This window comes from Lactuca sativa, chromosome 7 (assembly GCF_002870075.4).
Source record: "Lactuca sativa cultivar Salinas chromosome 7, Lsat_Salinas_v11, whole genome shotgun sequence".
Lineage (NCBI taxonomy): Eukaryota > Viridiplantae > Streptophyta > Magnoliopsida > Asterales > Asteraceae > Lactuca > Lactuca sativa.
The window spans coordinates 25,564,263-25,584,591 of record NC_056629.2 but is presented as its reverse complement, the minus strand read 5'-3'; the positions used below and the strand labels follow the sequence as shown (position 1 = coordinate 25,584,591).

Sequence of the window (20,329 nt, the reverse complement as noted above, 5' to 3'; positions counted from 1 at the left end):
GGATGATTGGACCTATAGTATGTTGGCATTCCAACCCGATGGTTGAAGGTCTGGGGTATTCCAACCCGATGGTTGATTAGACCCATAGTATGTTGTGTGTGATTATATGTGTATTGTTGTGTGTATGGGTATTTTGGGGGAACTCACTAAGCTTTGTGCTTGCGGTTTTAGTTTATTGTTTCAGGTGCTTCAGATGACTCAACAAGGCGAAGGCGTGACCGTACACATCCTCGTGGTTTGGACTTATGGTTTCTGAGATACTCTGATATTAAATTATTTTGAAAATGTTTTATAATAACTAATGGCTTTTGGATGTTTGAAAAAGTTTTAAATTGGCTTGATTTTTATGTGTGTTACACAATGAATGCAATGAACACAACAAAGATCACACGCTTAGCAGTTCCCAGGTAAGTCTTCATCACAATGTTTTTCTTCATCAATTGTCTCTCAAACACTCCGTTCTCTGTTTCCATAGCTTGCTATAGCTTAACCACCTTCTTTTGAGCCTTCAAAACTTCATTAAAGTCTTCCTTTCTGCGCAACTCAAACCTCATCTTACAAAGCCACTCTTTGTAATACCCCTCCTCCATTGCATCGTCTTTCCACAGAAAAACTTACATTTTGGACCTTCAGCTGGCTGATTAAAAAGGAAGACGACAATTAGGGTTACGATTAAGGAAAAGGTGTTCATTTCCAGCTCAAGATACCAAATAGAGTGTAATTAAACAGAAGGAATACTCACCAAGAAGTTTTTGTAGTTCCAAAACCTTCGAGTTACGTTGTCGTCAGTCCAAGAAGTCCTTTCGACGCTTATTCCATCTTTACAGTCACAAGGTGGGCATGCTTCATCATCGCGATGGATTCCGACACGCAGGAGGTTGGTCGATTGATCGAAGGAGGCAGACATTGCTCTGGTTATATCAATTGAGTAGATTGTATCGGTGTGACCTAATTTGGGGTAAGAATGTATCATTTATGGTTCTAATGAGGTTTCATTTAAGGAAAATTTCCACCGTATACAATGATATGGTCAAATGGTAGTCCATATAAACCAAGACACGTCAACGGTGACCCGTAAACCGGATTTACTAACGTTAATGACCAATTGAGCATGAAAAAATGTTAGTGACAAAATATACAAATTAGTCAAACATTGTTGTGCTACAACGTAAAAAACTATTTGTATATTGAATTCATTATGTATCATATCAAAATTAATTTGCACATTTTGACCTATTTCTAATCCCTAATATTGGGAAGATCTTTTACATGTACAAAAATATCTTATTGCCAGAGGAAAGGGTTCCTCCTAAAAAGCGTATCAAAAAACGTCTAACCTAAGATCCCAAATCAAAATCAGCCTTGAATCCCCCATTGTTGTAATCAAGTGGAGCTTGACGATGATGCAGAACGAAGATTGAATTAAATTTGCGTTCAGATGATCAACTGGAGTCGAATTTACGGCAGTATTTATAGAAAATGATCAACGAGAGTCGTAACAAAAAACCACTCCATTCTCGCTATGTCAAGGTTCTTTTATTTTTATTTTTGTATTCAAATTACTTATTCCTTGCTTCCATTATTATTGAAGAGATTGCTGTTGAAATCTCGAGTCATGAAACATTTAGGGTTTAGCTCCGACATTAAGAACATAAACGTTCTTGTGATGACATTTGTAACTATGGCAACATCGTTGTGACTATATTTTGCTTGGCTATTAAGCTAGGGTTTCACTTTATTCCTTTTTGTTATGTAGACTTCAGTTCATGTTCTTGTAAAAATTTTGCACCGAGGTATTCTTAGCTAGAATTTGCAATACCATCATCGTGTTCTGAGAACAACTTATAAGGTTCTTGAACATGCATCCCTAAAATGATTAATACCACTTCATTAATCACAATCAAATAATAATTTCATTAAATGTAAAATCATCTACGTTTCCTTAGCCATAAACAGCTGATTATACAGTTATCTACCTACATGCTCTATTCTTTTAGGGTTAAACACAAGAAATAACAACTTACATTCATTTATATGTTTATATCATCCTACTTTCACTTCTATATTTGAGTAAACTGTTCAAACTACAATACTATAATCATCTGAAACTGACTTCCTTATTTCAACACAGGTTCTTGGGGTTCAGAAACATTAAAAGAATTGTGCAATCAATTCGAACAAACAACTCAAGAATCCAATCAAAAGATGGGAACCACAAATCAGTCGATAAAAACGCTCTATTTTCCTCACAACCCGCTTTCCCTTTTAAACAACGTACCTTCTTTTCCCGAAATACCCCTGCTTCATTTCACAATGAGAAACCACTTTCTCCCATACTCAAAATCTCCCGAGCATTTACTTTATCACTAACCCACTCTTATATAGTCATTCCCGGTATAATACTATACAAAAACACAACATTAGCAAAAACCAGAACAAATCTTGAATCTTTTCAACCAAGAAACAACACTCTTTACATAGAAGATGGACACGCCCTTTTAGTTTCATCAATTTTATCACTTTTTGAATGCTTCATATTACTAATTCGTGCATTATATTTAGCAATTTTATTCTCCCCCAGCATAACCACAGCTCCATTCGCTGAATATTTCGGTGATTCCTCAAGAAAAAAATGGCTAAAACTCGTTCGTAGGACATTAGAAATCGCGGGTCCCGCTTTTATCAAATGGGGCCAATGGGCTGCAACAAGGCCCGATCTTTTTCCTAGAGACATATGCACAGAACTTTCAAAACTTCACACAAAAGCCCCTGAACATTCCTATGCATACACTAAAAAGACAATTGAAAAAGCTTTCGGGCGTAAAATTCACGAGATTTTTGACGATTTTGAAGAGGTTCCGGTAGCTTCCGGAAGCATTGCTCAAATTCATCGGGCAAAATTAAAATTAAAATCACACAGTAAAAAAACGGTGAAGCCGTTAGTGGTGGCTGTAAAAGTTAGGCATCCGGGGGTGGGTGAATCTATTAGGAGAGATTTTGAGATAATTAATGTTGTTGCAAGAATTTCTGGGTTTTTGCCGACTTTGAAATGGTTAAGGTTAGATGAAAGTGTGCAACAATTTGCTGTTTTTATGATGTCACAAGTGGATCTTGCACGTGAAGCTGCCCATTTGAGTCGATTTATTTACAATTTTAGAAGATGGAAAGATGTTTCGTTTCCTAAGCCTGTTTATCCTCTTGTACATCCTGCTGTTTTGGTTGAAACTTTTGAACAAGGTGAAAGTGTCGCGTTTTATGTTGACGAGCTTCAAGGACACGAGAGGCTTAAAAGTTCGCTTGCTCATATCGGGACCCACGCACTTCTCAAAATGCTTCTGGTAAGCTAGGGTATATTAGTAAATTTTACACGGTACTTTGATAATCAATTTTGTTGGTAGTTTTACGATTGTGGTGGTGTTTTTCAGGTGGATAATTTCATACATGCGGACATGCATCCTGGGAATATTCTAGTACGAAACAAATCATCGAGGAAAGGGATATTTAAATCGAAGCCACATGTTGTGTTTCTTGATGTTGGAATGACTGCGGAACTTTCCGGAAGCGATAGAGTGAATTTGTTGGAGTTTTTTAAAGCGGTTGCAAGGCGAGATGGTGACACTGCAGCAAAAAGCATGTTGAGGTTATCCAAGCAGCAGAATTGCCCTAATCCACAAGCATTTATAAAGGTAATATATATAATTTTAATTTTAATTTTTTTTTGGAAAGTATGAAGAGATGAAAGTATGTTGCTATTGTAGGAAGTCAAGGAGTCGTTTGACTTTTGGGGTACTGAAGAAGGCGACATTGTACACCCCGCTGATTGCATGCATCAATTGTTGGAGCAAGTAAGGCGTCATCGAGTCAATGTTGATGGAAATGTTTGCACTGTGATGGTTACAACTTTGGTTCTTGAGGTATGTTTATTACAAAATTACCCTTTTGTTGTTATGTGAATAGACATGAATACCCTTGGTTTTTTTTTTTTTTTTTTTTTTTTTTTTTGTGATTGTAGGGTTGGCAAAGGAAGCTGGATCCGGATTATGATGTTATGCATACGCTACAAACATTGTTGCTAAAAGAAGATTGGGCAAAATCACTAACCTACACGATAGAAGGATTAATGGCCCCATAAACTTGATTTAAAAAAAAAGTTTTGGAAACATAAAGTGTTCATAGTTGTTCAAACAATATCTTGATTGGTTTAATCTTTTTTCCAATTGTTGAAATTTTGTAGATGAAATTTTGAGTTTATGAAAGCAAAATACTGGCAATGAATTTTTGAGTTATAAATAAAGATTGTTTCATAGAACAGTGACAAAAACACATTGAATGGAACTGAAAGATACAAATTATCGTTGAGAAGCATACAAATGTACAACTGTACAAAATTATATCACATCTAAAGTGTTGAATCAGAACTCTAGAGTAACAATGGAGGTGACAAAAATGGCGTCCATGGTGAAGCTGTTGGGTTATTAATCCTGTGTCTTCTTCAGTTCTTTGGTTGTGATCAAAGAGACATTTTATCTGCAATAGTAAATTATGGGATTAACAGAAAAAAAAATTGAATATAAAATTATACTATAATTGGGTGGCTTTTTAAAAAAAAATAGAATGTTTGTAATACCTTTTGGCTATTTTTTTTGCTATTTTTTTTTGCCATTTTTTAGCTTCATTTCCAGATCACCAGCTTCTTCTTATCCTGATTCAGAGTCCCCAAGGACATCTTTAATTTAAATTTCTTTCTCAAGAACAAGTTGAAGCCAAAAACGCACTTGCTTTCTTCCAAACTCCATTATTTCAATTCAAGAACACCACCAACAACACAAAATTAATTCAAGTGATTATAAAATGAATATATATATATATATATATATATATATATATATATATATATATATATATATATATATATATATATATATATATATATATATATATATATATATCGATTTAGCCATTTAACTTAATGTAAAATAACATATTTATTCTTATTATTATTATCCGTTTCAAAATGTACATCCAAACACCCATCAAAATGAGATTGAATCTTACATAGGGTTCATGATGCTACTTTAAAATGAATACATCAATCAATAAAGACAAAAATATTGATATGCATTAGTAACAAATGAACACAAAACTTAAAATCTAACGTTCAAATAATACAATGTAGAATTCATGTTGTTAAGAGACTCTTAACTAGTATTAATGCAGAAAGAATGTCTTAATAGAAAGAGCCAGGAAAATGAGGTTTTCCACATTAAGTCCTAAACTTTTTACAAATTTACCCTTTGTAGTTTTTTTTCCTGGTCTCTTATCATTTTTTCAAATATTTTTTAAACATTATTTATCCAAACAACACTAAACAGGAAAAAAGAATAGAGTCCTTTCTCTGCTTGTGATACTTTCTTGATTTCTTCAACTACAACATTTACACTATGAATAGTCATTCTCTTGACCTAAAAAACAATTTTGGAATTAGTCATGTCATTTAAAAAAAACACTACAAATTCGAAGATTAACTATTGAAATATAATAATATATACCTCCAACATTTTTCCTTTTGCTTTGTGATTTACTGGAAGTTGACGGATTTCTATGCCCATGGATGCACTTTTAGGTGAGATGAATTCAATAACCACATCAAGATTTCTTAGGATCAACAAAAAGATTCACACAAGCATATGATAATGGTTGCATGGAACAAAAAACTAAACATATAATTTTTACATGATTCAACAACTTGCCCAAATTGAAATAAGTATAAATGATTAAACACTTAAGTGGATAAATCGAGATATAATGGGAAAAGTTCAATTGCTTTTCTGTATTTTAACCTATGACAGACAAAAGAATCATACCTTAATTTTCTTTACTTGATAAGGGCATCCAGCTGGAATGATGACAACTTCACCAATACGTTGTTCAAATATCCATGGTTCCATATCTGTTTAAATTGTATTAGTAAAAACACAATGAATGAAATAGAATTTAACCCTATTTTATAAATGTTGTTGAAGGTCATCATTAGCCCAATGGAGCTTAGCCTAATAGAGTTTAGCCCTTTATCAAAAAGATGTAATAATGTTCTAGAATGATCTAGAAGAATCTAGAACATCATGGAAGCCTATGGAATATTCTAGAACATACAAGAAGACTCAAGAATCTTATAAAATGAGACGGAAGACACCAGAATGTTATGGAACATTCTAGAAACATATATAAGCATGTAATAGATATAGATTACGGTAAATGATTCTAGAATAGTCATGAATGTATGTAGTTTGTAGGAAGATGTAGAAACTTCCTATAGGGAGGTGGAAACACCTATAAATAGGCGTGGAGCTCATTTGCTCCAAGCCATCCCAACATCCAAGTATCCAAGAAAAGCTTCAAAGAAAGCAAAGTGTAGCAGTCTCTAAAATTGTAAGTTCTTCTTAAGTGTCTTAATAAAAGTATTGTTGTTTCTCACATAAAGAGTCGTGTTCAACAATATGGTATCAGAGCGAGGTTTTTTTTATAGTGACAACGAGTGATTCTCTTTGTATCGTGAGTAGTCTGTGACTCTGCAAGTTTAGTGTCGAAACTAGCTTGTTTGGAATTACCGAGGTACTGCCAACACGATGGGTGATCTCTAAGTCGTTGGAGGAATCAAGAAACTCAACAACAATAACTACAAAACGTGGGCAACATGTATGAAGTCCTACTTACAAGGACAAGACCTATGGGAGGTCGTTGGAGGAAGCGAAACTATGCTTCCAGAGGAAGATGTTAATGGCGCTCTATGCAAATGGAAAATCAAAGCAGGCAAAGCGATGTTTGTCTTGAAGACCACAATCGAAGAAGAGATGTTGGAGCATATTTGAGATGAGAACATGCCGAAAGAAGCTTGGGAAACGTTTGTGACACTTTTCTCAAAGAAGAATGATACGAGACTACAAATTTTGGAGAACGAGCTATTATCAATCTCATAACGTGATATGGTGATTGTTTAATATTTCCACATGGTCAAGTCGATATGTTGAGAGATTACTGAACTAGATCCGCAATCCATCATTGCAGAAGCTCGAATGAAGATGATCATCATCCATGGACTGAGGCTAGAATATAGAAGCTTTGTTACTACTGTACAAGGATAGTCCGTTCAACCATCACTTATAGAGTTTGAGAATTTGTTGGCCAGCCAAGAATCCGTGGCCAAGCAAATGGGAGGCATCACGTTGAAGAGTGAAGAGGAGGCACTCTACATAAGTAAAAGTCAGAGGAATTTCAAGCCACCTATTAAAGAAAGATACAAAAATGCTGACAAAGGGAAGAATCAACAAGTAACCTCACAACCATGGAGATCTCAAAAGACCGACAATAAGAGTCCTTGGGGGAGGAGGTTCGAATGCCACTACAACAATTACGGAAAGTGGGGTCACATATCCAAGGATTGTTGGTCAAAGAAAAAGTTCATCGAAAGCAATTTGATGACTTCCAAAAAGGAAGTAGAGGATGAATGGGATGCTGAGGCACTATGGGTCATAGAATAGAATAAGACTAAAAGAGGAAGGCTAATGTTCTTGGAGGCCAGGGTAAATGGAAGATACACCAAGGCATTAGTAGATACTGGTGAATCTCATAATTTCCTTGCTAAAGATGAAGCTAGGAAGTTGGGTATTAAATATACCAAAAACCCAGTTAGGTTGAAGTTCATCAACTTATTATCCAATCCTATCATTGGTGTTGCATGTGGAGTACATCTTAAGATAGCAGAATGGGAAGGCACCATAGACTTGACAGTGGTGCATATGGATGATTATCATATGGTATTAGGAATGGATTTCCTAGACAACATACGACCCTAGTCATTTGAGAGATATGATACCATGCGTATCACTAAGGGTTCAATCATTCACATTGTACCCTTGAAGAGAAATAGGATTGGATCCCGAATCCTATCAACTATGCAACTCGACAAAGGTCTCAAGAAGAGTGAGACAAAGTTTATGACAACCTTGAAGGAGGAAGTTATTATTGGATTAGGTGTCTAAGTCCATAACTATAATTGATATATACTTGAATTGATAGAAGCATAGTCCTTTTGGGTTGCCTTCATATTAGCAACTAGACAGGATGACCTATTGAGGAAGAGGAGGAATTTATTATTTGATTGACAAATTGAAATTAACAATTTATTAATGTATTATGGAAATAATATATTAATTAGAAATCATGTTATTTAATTAATAGTTTATCATAAGTTAATTGCAATTAATTTTGGGATTAATTGAATTAATTAAAACTACAGGGGGGGTTGTTTAGCGATTTATTGATAGTTGAGGAAAGAAGCTCTAGAACCCTCCTAAAGAGGCTTGGACGAAATCTTCTAGGAAAGCCCTAGAATTTTCATCCAAGGGCTTATGTTTGGAAGGTTTAGGGTTTGCTTGGTCCTTAAGCAAAGCAATTAGGGTTTCCTACTTCTAACCCTAGCTTAGGCTCTAAGTCACCTCACTATTTAAAGACCCATACCCTTGTTAATTTTCGGCCACTTGAAACCCTAGAGAGTAATAACCGAAAATTGAATCTTCCCCCTCCCTCTCATATCTCATCCTCTTTCTAAGTGTGTTTGTGATTCATTAGAGGTATTACACTTGGGATACTTGCTCTCAAGCTTCAAGATCTTCAAGGTTTTGGATTGTCATTACTACATAACAATCAAAGGTATGTATTTTAATCCTTATTGTGTGATTTTCGATTATTATCCATAGATATAGTTTTTGCATGATGTTTTTCATATTGTATGTTCAATTAGAGAAAACGTAGATCTCAATTAGGGTTGCATGCACACATAAGATTGTTTGTAATGCTCAAAACCCATCAGTGGTATCAAAGTCTAGGTTTAGTTTTCTATTGAATTGATACTAATATGAACTTGAACAAGTACAAGCTAAATAGAATCTGCATTCTGTTCCACTACCACGATGTGGTGACCTTCGTTTTTTCCTTCACCACGACATGGTAATGTTTACCACGACGTGGTGGGTTGTCAGTTCCTAAAATTTGAATTTTTAAGATATCTCATGATTTGATTAGGATAATTACCTTTTATAATATCGTTTAATTGTATAAATTTGAATATTTTGAATTGTAATTTGATATCCTTATCATAATTGGTTTTATTATTAATTTGATTAATTGATATTAATTTTGAAATTTTAAAATATAACCCAAGTATTTTGAAAAGTTTAAAATACGTCATTATGGATCTTATTATTAATTTAATTAAGTGATTAAATAAAAGATAGTTAATAAATCCATAAATGGTTTATATTTAATTAAATTAAAAGTTTAGTTTACTAAAAGCTTATACCCTTAGTATTTTGAAATGTTTAAAATACACCCTTATACTATTATATATCATTAAAAGTTATATATGTATTATATCTATAAGAAAAGTCAATCGAACCGCTAGTACGCCTCATTCACGAAACCATACTATAAGGGGGGTTTAAGGAAGCGACCTATAAAATGACCGCCATTGGGTATCCATTCTTACCCACCGCTCTCTTATATGGTGGAGGGTCGTTAGCCGAACGGGTTTGATAGGATATAATCTCAATAAAAGTATAATGACATAAAATAACTAAACTATTTTTCTAAAATCCCACTCTTAGTTACTTTAGGGAAAATGTGAGTTAATCCATGAAATTGCACATTGCACTTTGTATAAATCGTTAGTGGAGCATGTGTGGTTAACCGACGCACTAATATGGACTAATAAAAGGTGGAAATGGGTGTCTCGTAAATTATCATTGATTAATGGAGCGTGTGTGGCTAACTGACACATTGATTAGATTATAAATGACATCATGAGTACCAAGCTAATTTGCATGGTTATTCACATCTCATTTTTGATCCTCGACATCCTAGTCACAAAGTGAGAGCATAATTGAGATTAAACATGCCATTGAATAGTTCAATGAATCTCAAAAGATCTAGGAGTTTTATAAGATTGAAAATGGTAAATGCTTTACCTACCTAAAATAGATTTGAATTTGATTACGACATCCCTCTTCAAAGTTCGAATCGAAAATATGGATCCTAGCCTTAATTTAAATTTTTGGGGTTAATAATTAAGGATTAAAATCAACTAACTTGAATTCTCCTTTATCCTATTATAGATGCCAAGTTCAGACAACAATGGTCTTCCTCGTCTTTCTGGAAATGTTTTTCCTTCTCTATCTGAAGATGATCTTCCACATGTTGATCAAGGTGAAATGATGTTCCCTTCTTCAAGCAATGGTGGAACTGGAAATCATGTTTCTCTAACTCTTCTTCCACCTCTTCCAGTGACTCTCCCCAAGTCATGTTTCTTTCAAGTTGAAAAATACGAAGTTACTCAAGCCTTGTTGGCATTTAATTGTTGGATTAGGTGTTTAAGCCCATAACTATAATAGGTATGTACTTGAATTGATAGTGTCATGGTCCTTTTGGGTTGCTTTCACACTAGCAACTAGACAGGATGATTAATTGAGAAAGAGGAAGAATTTATTAATTTGATTAATAAACTGCAATATATTATTTACTAATATATTATGGAAATAATATATTAATTAGTAATCATGTTATCGATTATTATTTAATCAAAAATTAATTTGGAATTAATTTTGGGATTAAAGGAATAAACTGAAAGTGTAGGGGTTGTTTTGTAATTAATTAATAGTTGTGGTTTGGGCTCTTGGATCAACCTAAGTAGGGTTGGCCGAAATTTCTAAGAGAGGCCCTTAGAATTTTGTCCAAGGCCTTAAGGAGGTGGGTCCATGGGCTGCTTGGGGCCTAAGCTGTAAATTAGGGTTTCCGCCTAGAAACCCTAGCTTTGGGGCGAAGCAACCTAACTATATAAGGAACATTACCCCTTGTGGGTCCATGTACTTGACCCGGTTGTGCATGGTCGTTTTGGGTTGCCTTCACCAAAGCAACTTGACAAGGTTATTTAAGAGAGAGAGAGAGAGAGAGAATATATTATGGTTTTATTATTCACTAGCTAAGTTACACACAATAATGCGTTTTATAACATCAAGTTACTGATGCGTTTTCGAATTATCAATGTATAATCAACCAGCAAACAATAACCATATCTCTGGGTTTATAGATTATATGATATTATCATCATGCGATCACTTGTAATAAAACAGTGATACCAGCAAGCGCGAGTTTATTCCAATGCTCAAATCATATTCATAAGCACTCATGAACTTTGTAGGAAACTTTTGCTATGACCAAAACCTTTTAGACAATCTACAAACAAATTCATGATAGTCTTCATTCATACCTACTTCCAAAATATGAACGACTGTGGACTATTTAAATAATCTTATTATTTAGGAAGTCAAAACATGCAAAATTGAAACAATAGATAAATAACCAACACAAGATAGTAGCTTTACTCATAAATAACACAACTTTATTTATTTATCAAATGTCAAGTACAAATTATCTATTACACGTTTCTTGTCTATCTAATCTAAACTTATATTGTCCTTCAGCCCAATGCTCCTAGCGTGCTGCAAGTGTTTGACCCTACTCAGTCCCTTCGTAAGGGGATCTGCTGGGTTTTGTTCTGACGATACCCTCTTCACAACAAGGAGTCCCTCTTCTACCCGATGTCTAATAAAGTGGTATTTTCTGTCGATATGTCGAGATCTGCCATGATCTCTTGGTTCCTTGGTTAAGGCAACCGCTCCTTCATTATCACAGAAATTTTACATTGGCTCCTTTATGGATGGCATAATTCCAAGGTCTCCAATGAATTTCTTCAACCATATAGCCTCCATTGACGCTTCGATCGCCGCAATGTACTCTGATTCACACGTTGAATCAGCTATGGTGTCCTGTTTGGAACTTTTCCAAGTCACTGCTCCTCCATTTAGGGTAAAGACCCAGCCCGACTGCGATCATTAATTATCCTGATTCGTCTAAAAACTAGCGTCACTGTACCCTCGTACCCTTAAGTCATCACTCCCACCGATGACTAGAAACCATTCCTTGGTCCTTCGTAGTTACTTAAGAATATTCTTAACTGCAATCCAATGAGCTCTACCAGGATTCCCTTGATATCTGCTGACCATGCTCAAAGCGAAGGCCACATCAGGGCGAGTACAATTCATAGCGTACATGATAGAGCCGACCGCGGAAGCGTAAGGTACTCGGCTCATATTAGCTATCTCTGCCTCTGTACTTGGACTCTGAGTCTTACTCAGCTTGGTATTGCTTTGGATTGGCAACTCCCCTTTCTTTGAATTTTCCATACTAAAACGCTTTAGTACCTTATCCAAGTATGTATCCTGACTGACTCCTATCAGTCTCTTTTCCTTGTTTCTTACTATCCTTATCCCCATAATATAAGCAGCCTCTCCGAGATCCTTCATAACGATACACTTCCCAAGCCAGGACTTGACCTCCTGCAAGGTTGGGACGTCGTTTCTTTTGAGCAGTATGTCATCAACATACAATACGAGGAAGCTTACTATACTCCCACTGGCTTTGACATATACACATGACTCATCTTCGCTTCGTAGAAAACCAAACTCTTTGACCTTCTCATCAAAATAAATATTCCACCTGCGAGACGCTTGTTTCAATCCATAAATGGATTTCTCAAGCTTACACACTCTATTTGGATGCTTCGCATCGACAAAACCCTCTAGCTGATTCATGTACACATCTTCAGCCAACTTCCCATTAAGGAAAACGATTTTCACGTCCATCTACCAAATTTCATAATCATGAAACACAACTATCACAAGTATTACCCTAATAGACTTTACTTTAGCAACTGGTGAGAAGGTCTCACCATAGTCAACTCCAATAGTTTGAGTAAAGCCCTTCGCAACCAATCGTGCTTTATAGGTGGGCACTTTCCCATCCATGTCCGTCTTCTTCTTGAAGATCCACTTACACCCGAGTGTCTTACAACCCGGTACATTATCAACCAAATTCCAAACTTGGTTGTCGTACATGAACTGAATCTCGCTGTCCATCGCGTCTTTCCATTTAGCAGACTCTGGGCCTGCCATGGCTTCTTTGTAGCTGCTAGGTTCATCCAAATTTATCAGTGTTTCATCACTAATAAACGTATCCCCTTCAGTAGTAATATGAAAACCATAAAATTGGGGTTGAACACTAACCCTACTAGAACGTCTAAGAGATAAGGACTCATCAACGGGCTCAACAGGAGTTTCCTCCTCGGGTTGAGTGCCAGTGTTAGAGGTTCCTTCATCGCTTTGCTCTTGAATCTCTTTAAGATCAATTTGCCTCCCAATATCCTCTTGTCTTATCAATTCCCTTTCTCGGAAAACTCCTCTTCTAGCAACGAAGACAACATTGTCACTCGGTCTATAGAAAAGATAGCCAAAAGACTTTTGTGGATAGCCGATGAAATAACACTTCTCACTACGAGGTTCGAGCTTGTCGTGAGTCTCTCGTCTTACGAAAGCCTCGCAACCCTAAACCTTGATATGTGCCAATGAAGGAGCTTTCCCTGTTCATATTTCGTGAGGTGTTTTGGCAACCTAGGGGTGTTCATTTGGATGGATCGGTTTGATCCGATCCGATCCAATTACAATTCGGTTGGATCGGTTTTTATAATTCGGTTTTCAAAACCGAAATTTTTTAAAACGACATATAATTATAATATTAACCAACTTTACACAAAAAAGCAAAAACAAATAATTTAGTTGTGATTTGAAATTTATAAACAACTAATAAAAGATATATTATAGTTAAATATTTATAGATACAAAACTTTTGAGAGAAAATGCATATTAATGTTTTTTTTATCGGGTGAAACGTTTTGAACCTATTTGAAAAAATAAATTACAAAATTAATAAATAACTATAGATATATGTGTGTGTTGTGTATATATATATATATATATATATATATATATATATATATATATATATATAATAAATCTTTATTCGGTTTTTTGGACTATTCGGTTCTTATTTTATAAACTAAAACCAATCCGAAATCCAAAATAATAATTCGGTTTTGTTGAAAACCAATCTAAAAACCCGAACATCCGAACCAAATAGTCCAATCCAAATTGTCCAATTGGATAATTCGGTTTTATCCGAATAGTGAACAGTCCTATGGCAACCTTCTTGGTGGGAACTAAGTTAAGGATATGGGCGGCAGTCTCTAAGGCATACCCCCAGAAAGCTATTGGTAACGAATCCCGACTCATCATAGAACGAACCATGTCCAACAATGTCTGATTACGTCTCTCAGGCACACCATTCAATTGTGGCGTTCTCGGAGGTGTTAATTGCGAAACAATTCCGCATTCTTTTAGATAGTCGTGAAACTCAAGACTTAGGTACTCTCCTCCTCGATCTGACCGAAGCATCTTGATTTTCCTGCCCAACTGATTCTCCACTCCATTCTTAAACTCTTTGAACTTTTCAAAGGTTTCTGACTTTTGCTTGATTAAGTAGATATATCCATATCTGCTATAATCATCCGTAAAAGTCACGTAGAAGCGGCAAACATCCCTTGTGGTGGATCTAAAGGGCCTACACACGTCGTTGTGTATGAGATACAATAGAACCTCACCCCTATCACAAGTGCCCGTGAAGGGTGACTTGGTAATCTTCCCAAGTAATAAGACTCACACACGTCATCGTCCCTAAGGTCGAATGACTCTAACACTCCATCCTTTTGGAGTTGGGCTATGCGTTTCTTGTTGACATGGCCAAGGCGACAATGCCACAAGCAAGCTTTATCTAGACTAGTAGACGAATCAATATTCAACACATCATTTCCTAAATTATCAACAACTAACACAAATTCATATATCCCATTACAAGGTAATGCATTGAAATAAAAGACACCATTCAAATAAACATTAATAGAACTATTACTATTATCAAATGAGTATTTGAAACCTTGTATAAACAATCCATGAAATGAAATGATGTTTCTTGCCATATCTGGCGAATAGCAACAATTATTTAAATCCAACCCTAACCCATTACTCAACACTAAAGAATAAACTCTGACTCTGGTCACAGGCGACAATCTTCTGTTTCCCATAATCAAGTTTATCTTCCCATGTTCCACCTCCCTACTTCTTTTTAGGCCCTGCAAATCAGAACAAATGTGGTAACCACATCCTGTGTCAAGAACCCATGAAGTAGCAAGTGACAAGTTGTTAAATTTAATAGAATACATACCTGCAAAGGTGGGCTTTATCTTCCCGTCCTTTATGTCTTGCAGATACTTGGGGCAGCTTCGTTTCCAGTGGCCCTTCTCGTGGTAGTAGTAGCACTCTGCTTCTTTGGAGTCAGAAGAGGGTTTGACTGAACCAACTTTGGTTCCACTAGAGGAGGAACCATCATGGGGCTTACCCTTGTGGTGGCTCTTACATGAAGCCTTCCTCTTTTTACCCTTTCCTTGACTTAATTCCAACACGGGAGCAGCCACAGTAGAGGATGATGCAACAGATTTGTCCTTAAGGTTGCTCTAAGCAGTCCTAAGGAGCCCTTGGAGTTTGCTCAAGGTGACCTCTTCTTTGTTCATATGGTAGGTCATCCTAAATTGATTGTAGCACGAGGGCAAGGAGTGGAGAATGATGTCGATAGCCAAATCTTCCCCAAAGTTAACATTCAACTTGCAAAGACGATCAACATACCTCTGCATTTTCTGCAAATGCGAGGTTAGGGACTCTCCACTCCCCATCTTAGCGGTGATCATGTTGGTGATGATCTCATAGCGCTCTTTCCTTGTGCTTTGGTGATACCTCTCCAGCAAATCTTGATGCATTTCATAAGGATACATGTCCTCATAGGACTTTTGGAGTTCAAGATTCATGGTGGCCATCATAATGCAATGAAATTTCGTTGCATCACGCTCGTGGGCCTCAAAGACGGCCATTTCTTCGGGAGTGGCAACTTCTGGATTGATCTTTTCAAGCTTCTCATCGAGGACATATTCTTTGTCCTCGTAACGAGCAATCATGCGAATGTATCTCATCCATTCATTGAAATTTGATCCATCAAACGTCACCTTTTGACATAGGCTCATCAACGAGAATGAGCCGGGAGCATTGTTGTTTGCGTTTGCGTTAGACATATGAAAATAGAAAGGAATAAATTTTGATTAGAAATGAATCCCTAATTAAACACCCAGATGATAAATTAGGGCTAGGATCCAACAACATTATTTACAACTTAGAAAGGGATGCCGTACTCTAAAAGTAAATAACTTGAAGGTAAGTGAATGACGATTCACTAATTCTCACCATGAAAAACGAAAAAGAGATTAAGTTTTAAATGTATTTGAAAACTCCTAGATTTTTTAATTCATTGAACTTTTCAATTGCATGTTTAAATCTCGATACGCACTTCAAATTTGCGACTGGGATACCGAGGATCGCAAACAAATTGTGAATAACCATGCGAATCAACATGTGCACTCAATGTCTCTATCACCTAATCAATGTGCCGGTTAGCCACACACGCTCCATTGATCTATGAAAAACATCGAGCCACCCTTTGCCACCAATGTCAATCCCAAATTAGTGTGTCGGTTAACCACACACGCTCCACTAATGTTTGACAAGGGTACAAAGTGTAATTTCATGGAATAACATCATTTTCACATTTTACCCTAAAGTAACTAAGATTGGGAATTTGTAAAAACATGTTAGTTACTTTGTAATATTCATTATACTTATAATGAGGTATTACGTGCCCTATCCTATCCGTTCGGCTAACGACCCTCCACCAGTCAAGCAAGCGGTGGGTGTCAGTGTACACCCATTAAGCGCCATTTTATAGGCAACAACCTTATACTCACCTTATAGATTGGCTTCGTGAATGAGGCCTACTAGCAATATGACTAGCTTATTTTTATACATACATACATATATATATATATATATATATATATATATATATATATATATATATATATGTTGGATTAGTGTCTAAGTCCATAACTATTTTGGTATGTACTTGACCCGATGGTGCATGGTCCTTTTGGGTTGCCTTCACCGAAGCAACTTGATAGGATGAATTATGGAGAGAAAGGATTAAATATGATTTATTAATATATTATGAGAATAATATATTAAAGGAGAAATCATATTGTTTAATTAATATTAGTCAATAATTAATTGGTAATTAGTTTTGTGACTAAAAGAGATTAATTAAACTTAAGGGACTGGAATTGTAATTATAAGATAATTGCAATTTGGGCCATGGATTGCCTTTTATTATAAGGTGGACGAATTCTAATGGGGAAGCCCATATGAAGTCGTCCAAGGCTTTAAGAAAGGGCTCCATGGGTTGCTTAGGGCTTAAGCATCCAAATTAGGGTTTCCTTGTTAGATAACCCTAATAGCCTCACTATATATAGAACCCTTAAGGCTCAAAAACGTGGGGAACTTATTTTCTAGGGTTAGAACACGTTTTGGGCAGCCTTCATCCTCTCTCCTCTTCATCCTCTTGCTTATGGTGTTTGTGAACCATTAGAGGAGTGACACTTGTGACTCTAAGCCTTCCAAAGACAATTCAAGGAGGAATTGGGATTGTTATTGCTACATAACAATCAAGGTAACATTATAAACTTATTCTAATATCTAATATGATTACTTGTATGCTAGAATTAGGGTTTATAGTCTTGGATTCAAAGCATGTACAATAGAGAAACCTAGATCCAAGCATTAGGGTTTGTATGAGCACATAGGATGTCTTATGACCAAAACCCATCAGTGGTATCAGAGCCTAGATTGGTTTATATTGTATTGATGCTTGATATAACTGGAAAATTCGATTTTTTGGATTCTGGAGGCTGGACTCACCGAGTCCATGGCTGAACTCGCCGAGTCCATGCAGACTCGACGAGTCCAAGGCTGACTCGACGAGTCAACTCATCAGATAGGCGAATTTTCGGGATTTTTACCTATTATGACTTAGGATAATTGCCATAATTGTTTAAACTTAATAAAATTCGAATTTTGTTAATCCCTTATGATTATCCTTGTCAAAATAAAAGATTTTTGTCATCTAATTAGATAATTGTTACCTTATTTGATATATGTTAAGTTATGGAAATTATTTGATCATTATCTTGCAAGAATTTGAACTAGATCTAATTAGATAACCACCAATTATAGTTAATTGCCTTATTTGAATTATGTGATCTAGAATATTCTTGACAAAGTTTGGAATAGTTTCAAATTAATCCCTTTAGGTTTTATAGTTTAAATTTGAACCCAAAAGTTTTGTTGTTTTGAAATTTAAATAGTTGAAACCCTTATGTTTTGAAAAAGGTTTCAAAACTTGCCCTCAAGTTTTGGAATTTAAATTTTGATTAAATAGTTTAATTTTGATGTATATTTAAATTCTAAACCCTAATGATTTGAAATGTTTCGAAACTTGCCCTCAAGTTTTGGAATTTAAAAGTTGATTAAAAGTTTAATTAGAAATGTTAAATTCTAAAACTCTAGTATTGTTTTGAAAAAGTTCAAATCACACCCTTATGGTTTTATTAATTAATTAAGGTGTATAATTAAAGGAGGTTTAATAAATCCATTAAAGTTTAGGTCTACAATTTAATTGAATTAAAAGTATAATTGTTAAATTAGACCACCTAGTATTTTGATAGTATAAAATACACCCTATACTATATATATAACATTAAAAGTCTAACATTATATATATGTATGAGTTAAAGTCAGTCTTACCGTTAGTAGGCCTCATTCACGAAGCTAGTCTATAAGGGGTGTTTAAGGAAATTGCCTATAAAATGGTGATTGAATGGGTATCCACTCTTACCCACCGCACTCTTGACTAGTGGAGGGTCGTTAGCCGAACGGGTATGATAGGACGAAACCTTCCATTATAAGTATAATGAATTACTAAAGTAACTAAATGTTTTCATAAAATTCCCAATCTTAGTTACTTAGGCAAAAGTGAATTGATGCAATTCCATGAAATTACACTTTGTGCCCTTGCGAAGACGTTAGTGGAGCGTGTGTGGTTAACCGGCACACTAAATGGGTCTAAGCAAAGGTAGCAAAGGGTGACTTAATGTTTGTCATAGTTCGGTGGAGCGTGTGTGGTTTACCGGCACATCGAATAGGTGACTGTAACATGTGAGGGCACCATGTAGTTTGCATGGTTATTCACACCCGCTTTGTGATCCTCGGCATCCCAGTCACAAACAAGAGGGGCATATCGAGATATAAACATGCCATTGAAAGTTCAATGTATCTCAAAGGATCTAGGAGTTTTCATAGATTTAAAACTTAAATTTCTTTTTTCGTTTTTTCATGGTGGAAACTAGTGAATCGTCATTCACTTACCTTCAAATATTCTGCAATTAGGGTTACGACATCCCTCTCCCGAGTTGTAGAATATTGTGTTGGGTCCTAGCCTTAGTATCTCATTTGGGTGATTTACTAAGGACTCAATCAATCACCTAACTTGAATTCGTTTTCTCCCGTATTGTAGATGTCAAAGTTCAACAACTATGGTCTTCTCAAATCCCGTGGAACAAGCATTCCACATGAAGATGATATTCCACGATTCGATCGAGGAACAAGAGATCATGCTTCACTTCCTCCTCCTCCTCCAATTATTCTCCCTAACCCACAAGTTCAAAGGCTTGAAAAGTTCAAGATCACTCAAGCCCTTTTGGAAATTAAACATAAACAAGGAAAGTCCATGTGTGCACACGTCCTAGGGATGAAGTCACACATTGATAGGTTAAGAATGTTGGGATCCGTTGTCTGTGAGGAAATGGCTGTTGATTGGGTTCTTCAGTCACTTCCCAACTCATATAGTGAGTTCGTAAGAGAGTACTATATGATGAACTACGACATGACCCTTATAGATCTCACCTATATGCTTATTGCTGCTGAATCAGCAATGATTTGGCGCAATAGGAAAGCAAAGCTGATTGGTGAATCTGCCTTCGAGACCTCTATGGATATAGACAATGGCAACGAAAGACATGCTATGATCGAAAAGTTTGATCATAAGAGAAAGGCGATGTCTAAAGTAGTTCCATGTGTTGTTCCAAAAGAGTCAATTTGCTTTTATTGCCAAGAGAAGGGGCATTGGAGACGAAGTTGCCCCATTTACCTAAGAGATCTAAGAGATGGGAGAGTCGAAACGTATGGCTCTAATTTAGATAAAATCCATTGACTAACTCTTTTAAGCTTCATTCTAGATTCTGAATACATAATGTGATAAGATTACAATTGATGTTTTGTAGGATCGAAGAAAAGAAAGGAAGCTTAAGGGAAGAAGTGAGCAGAATCTAACCGTG

At 35.9% G+C, this 20,329-nt stretch overlaps 2 protein-coding genes and 1 pseudogene across 2 annotated transcripts in view; 1 reads left to right on the top strand and 2 right to left on the bottom strand.

Moving 5' to 3' along the window:
* The first annotated feature begins 1,273 nt into the window (after window positions 1-1,273).
* On the top strand, window positions 1,274-4,309 carry LOC111906869 (uncharacterized). The gene is made up of 5 exons (XM_023902649.3): window positions 1,274-1,530; window positions 2,132-3,338; window positions 3,426-3,686; window positions 3,759-3,914; window positions 4,013-4,309. Exons 1-5 carry the CDS (start codon window positions 1,523-1,525, stop codon window positions 4,130-4,132), a joined length of 1,752 nt encoding a protein of 583 aa, XP_023758417.1. The 5' UTR covers window positions 1,274-1,522; the 3' UTR covers window positions 4,133-4,309.
* A 16-nt stretch (window positions 4,310-4,325) lies between these two features.
* LOC111906844 (lysine-specific demethylase JMJ28) overlaps window positions 4,326-20,329 on the bottom strand; it is a 91,169-nt gene continuing 75,165 nt past the window's right edge. The window contains exon 14 of the mRNA XM_023902628.3: window positions 4,326-4,527. The gene's annotated coding sequence lies outside the window, so the exon portion shown is untranslated. The remainder of the gene's footprint in view (window positions 4,528-20,329) is intronic.
* Window positions 4,350-20,329, bottom strand: part of LOC111907348 (lysine-specific demethylase JMJ28-like) — a 69,073-nt pseudogene continuing 53,093 nt past the window's right edge.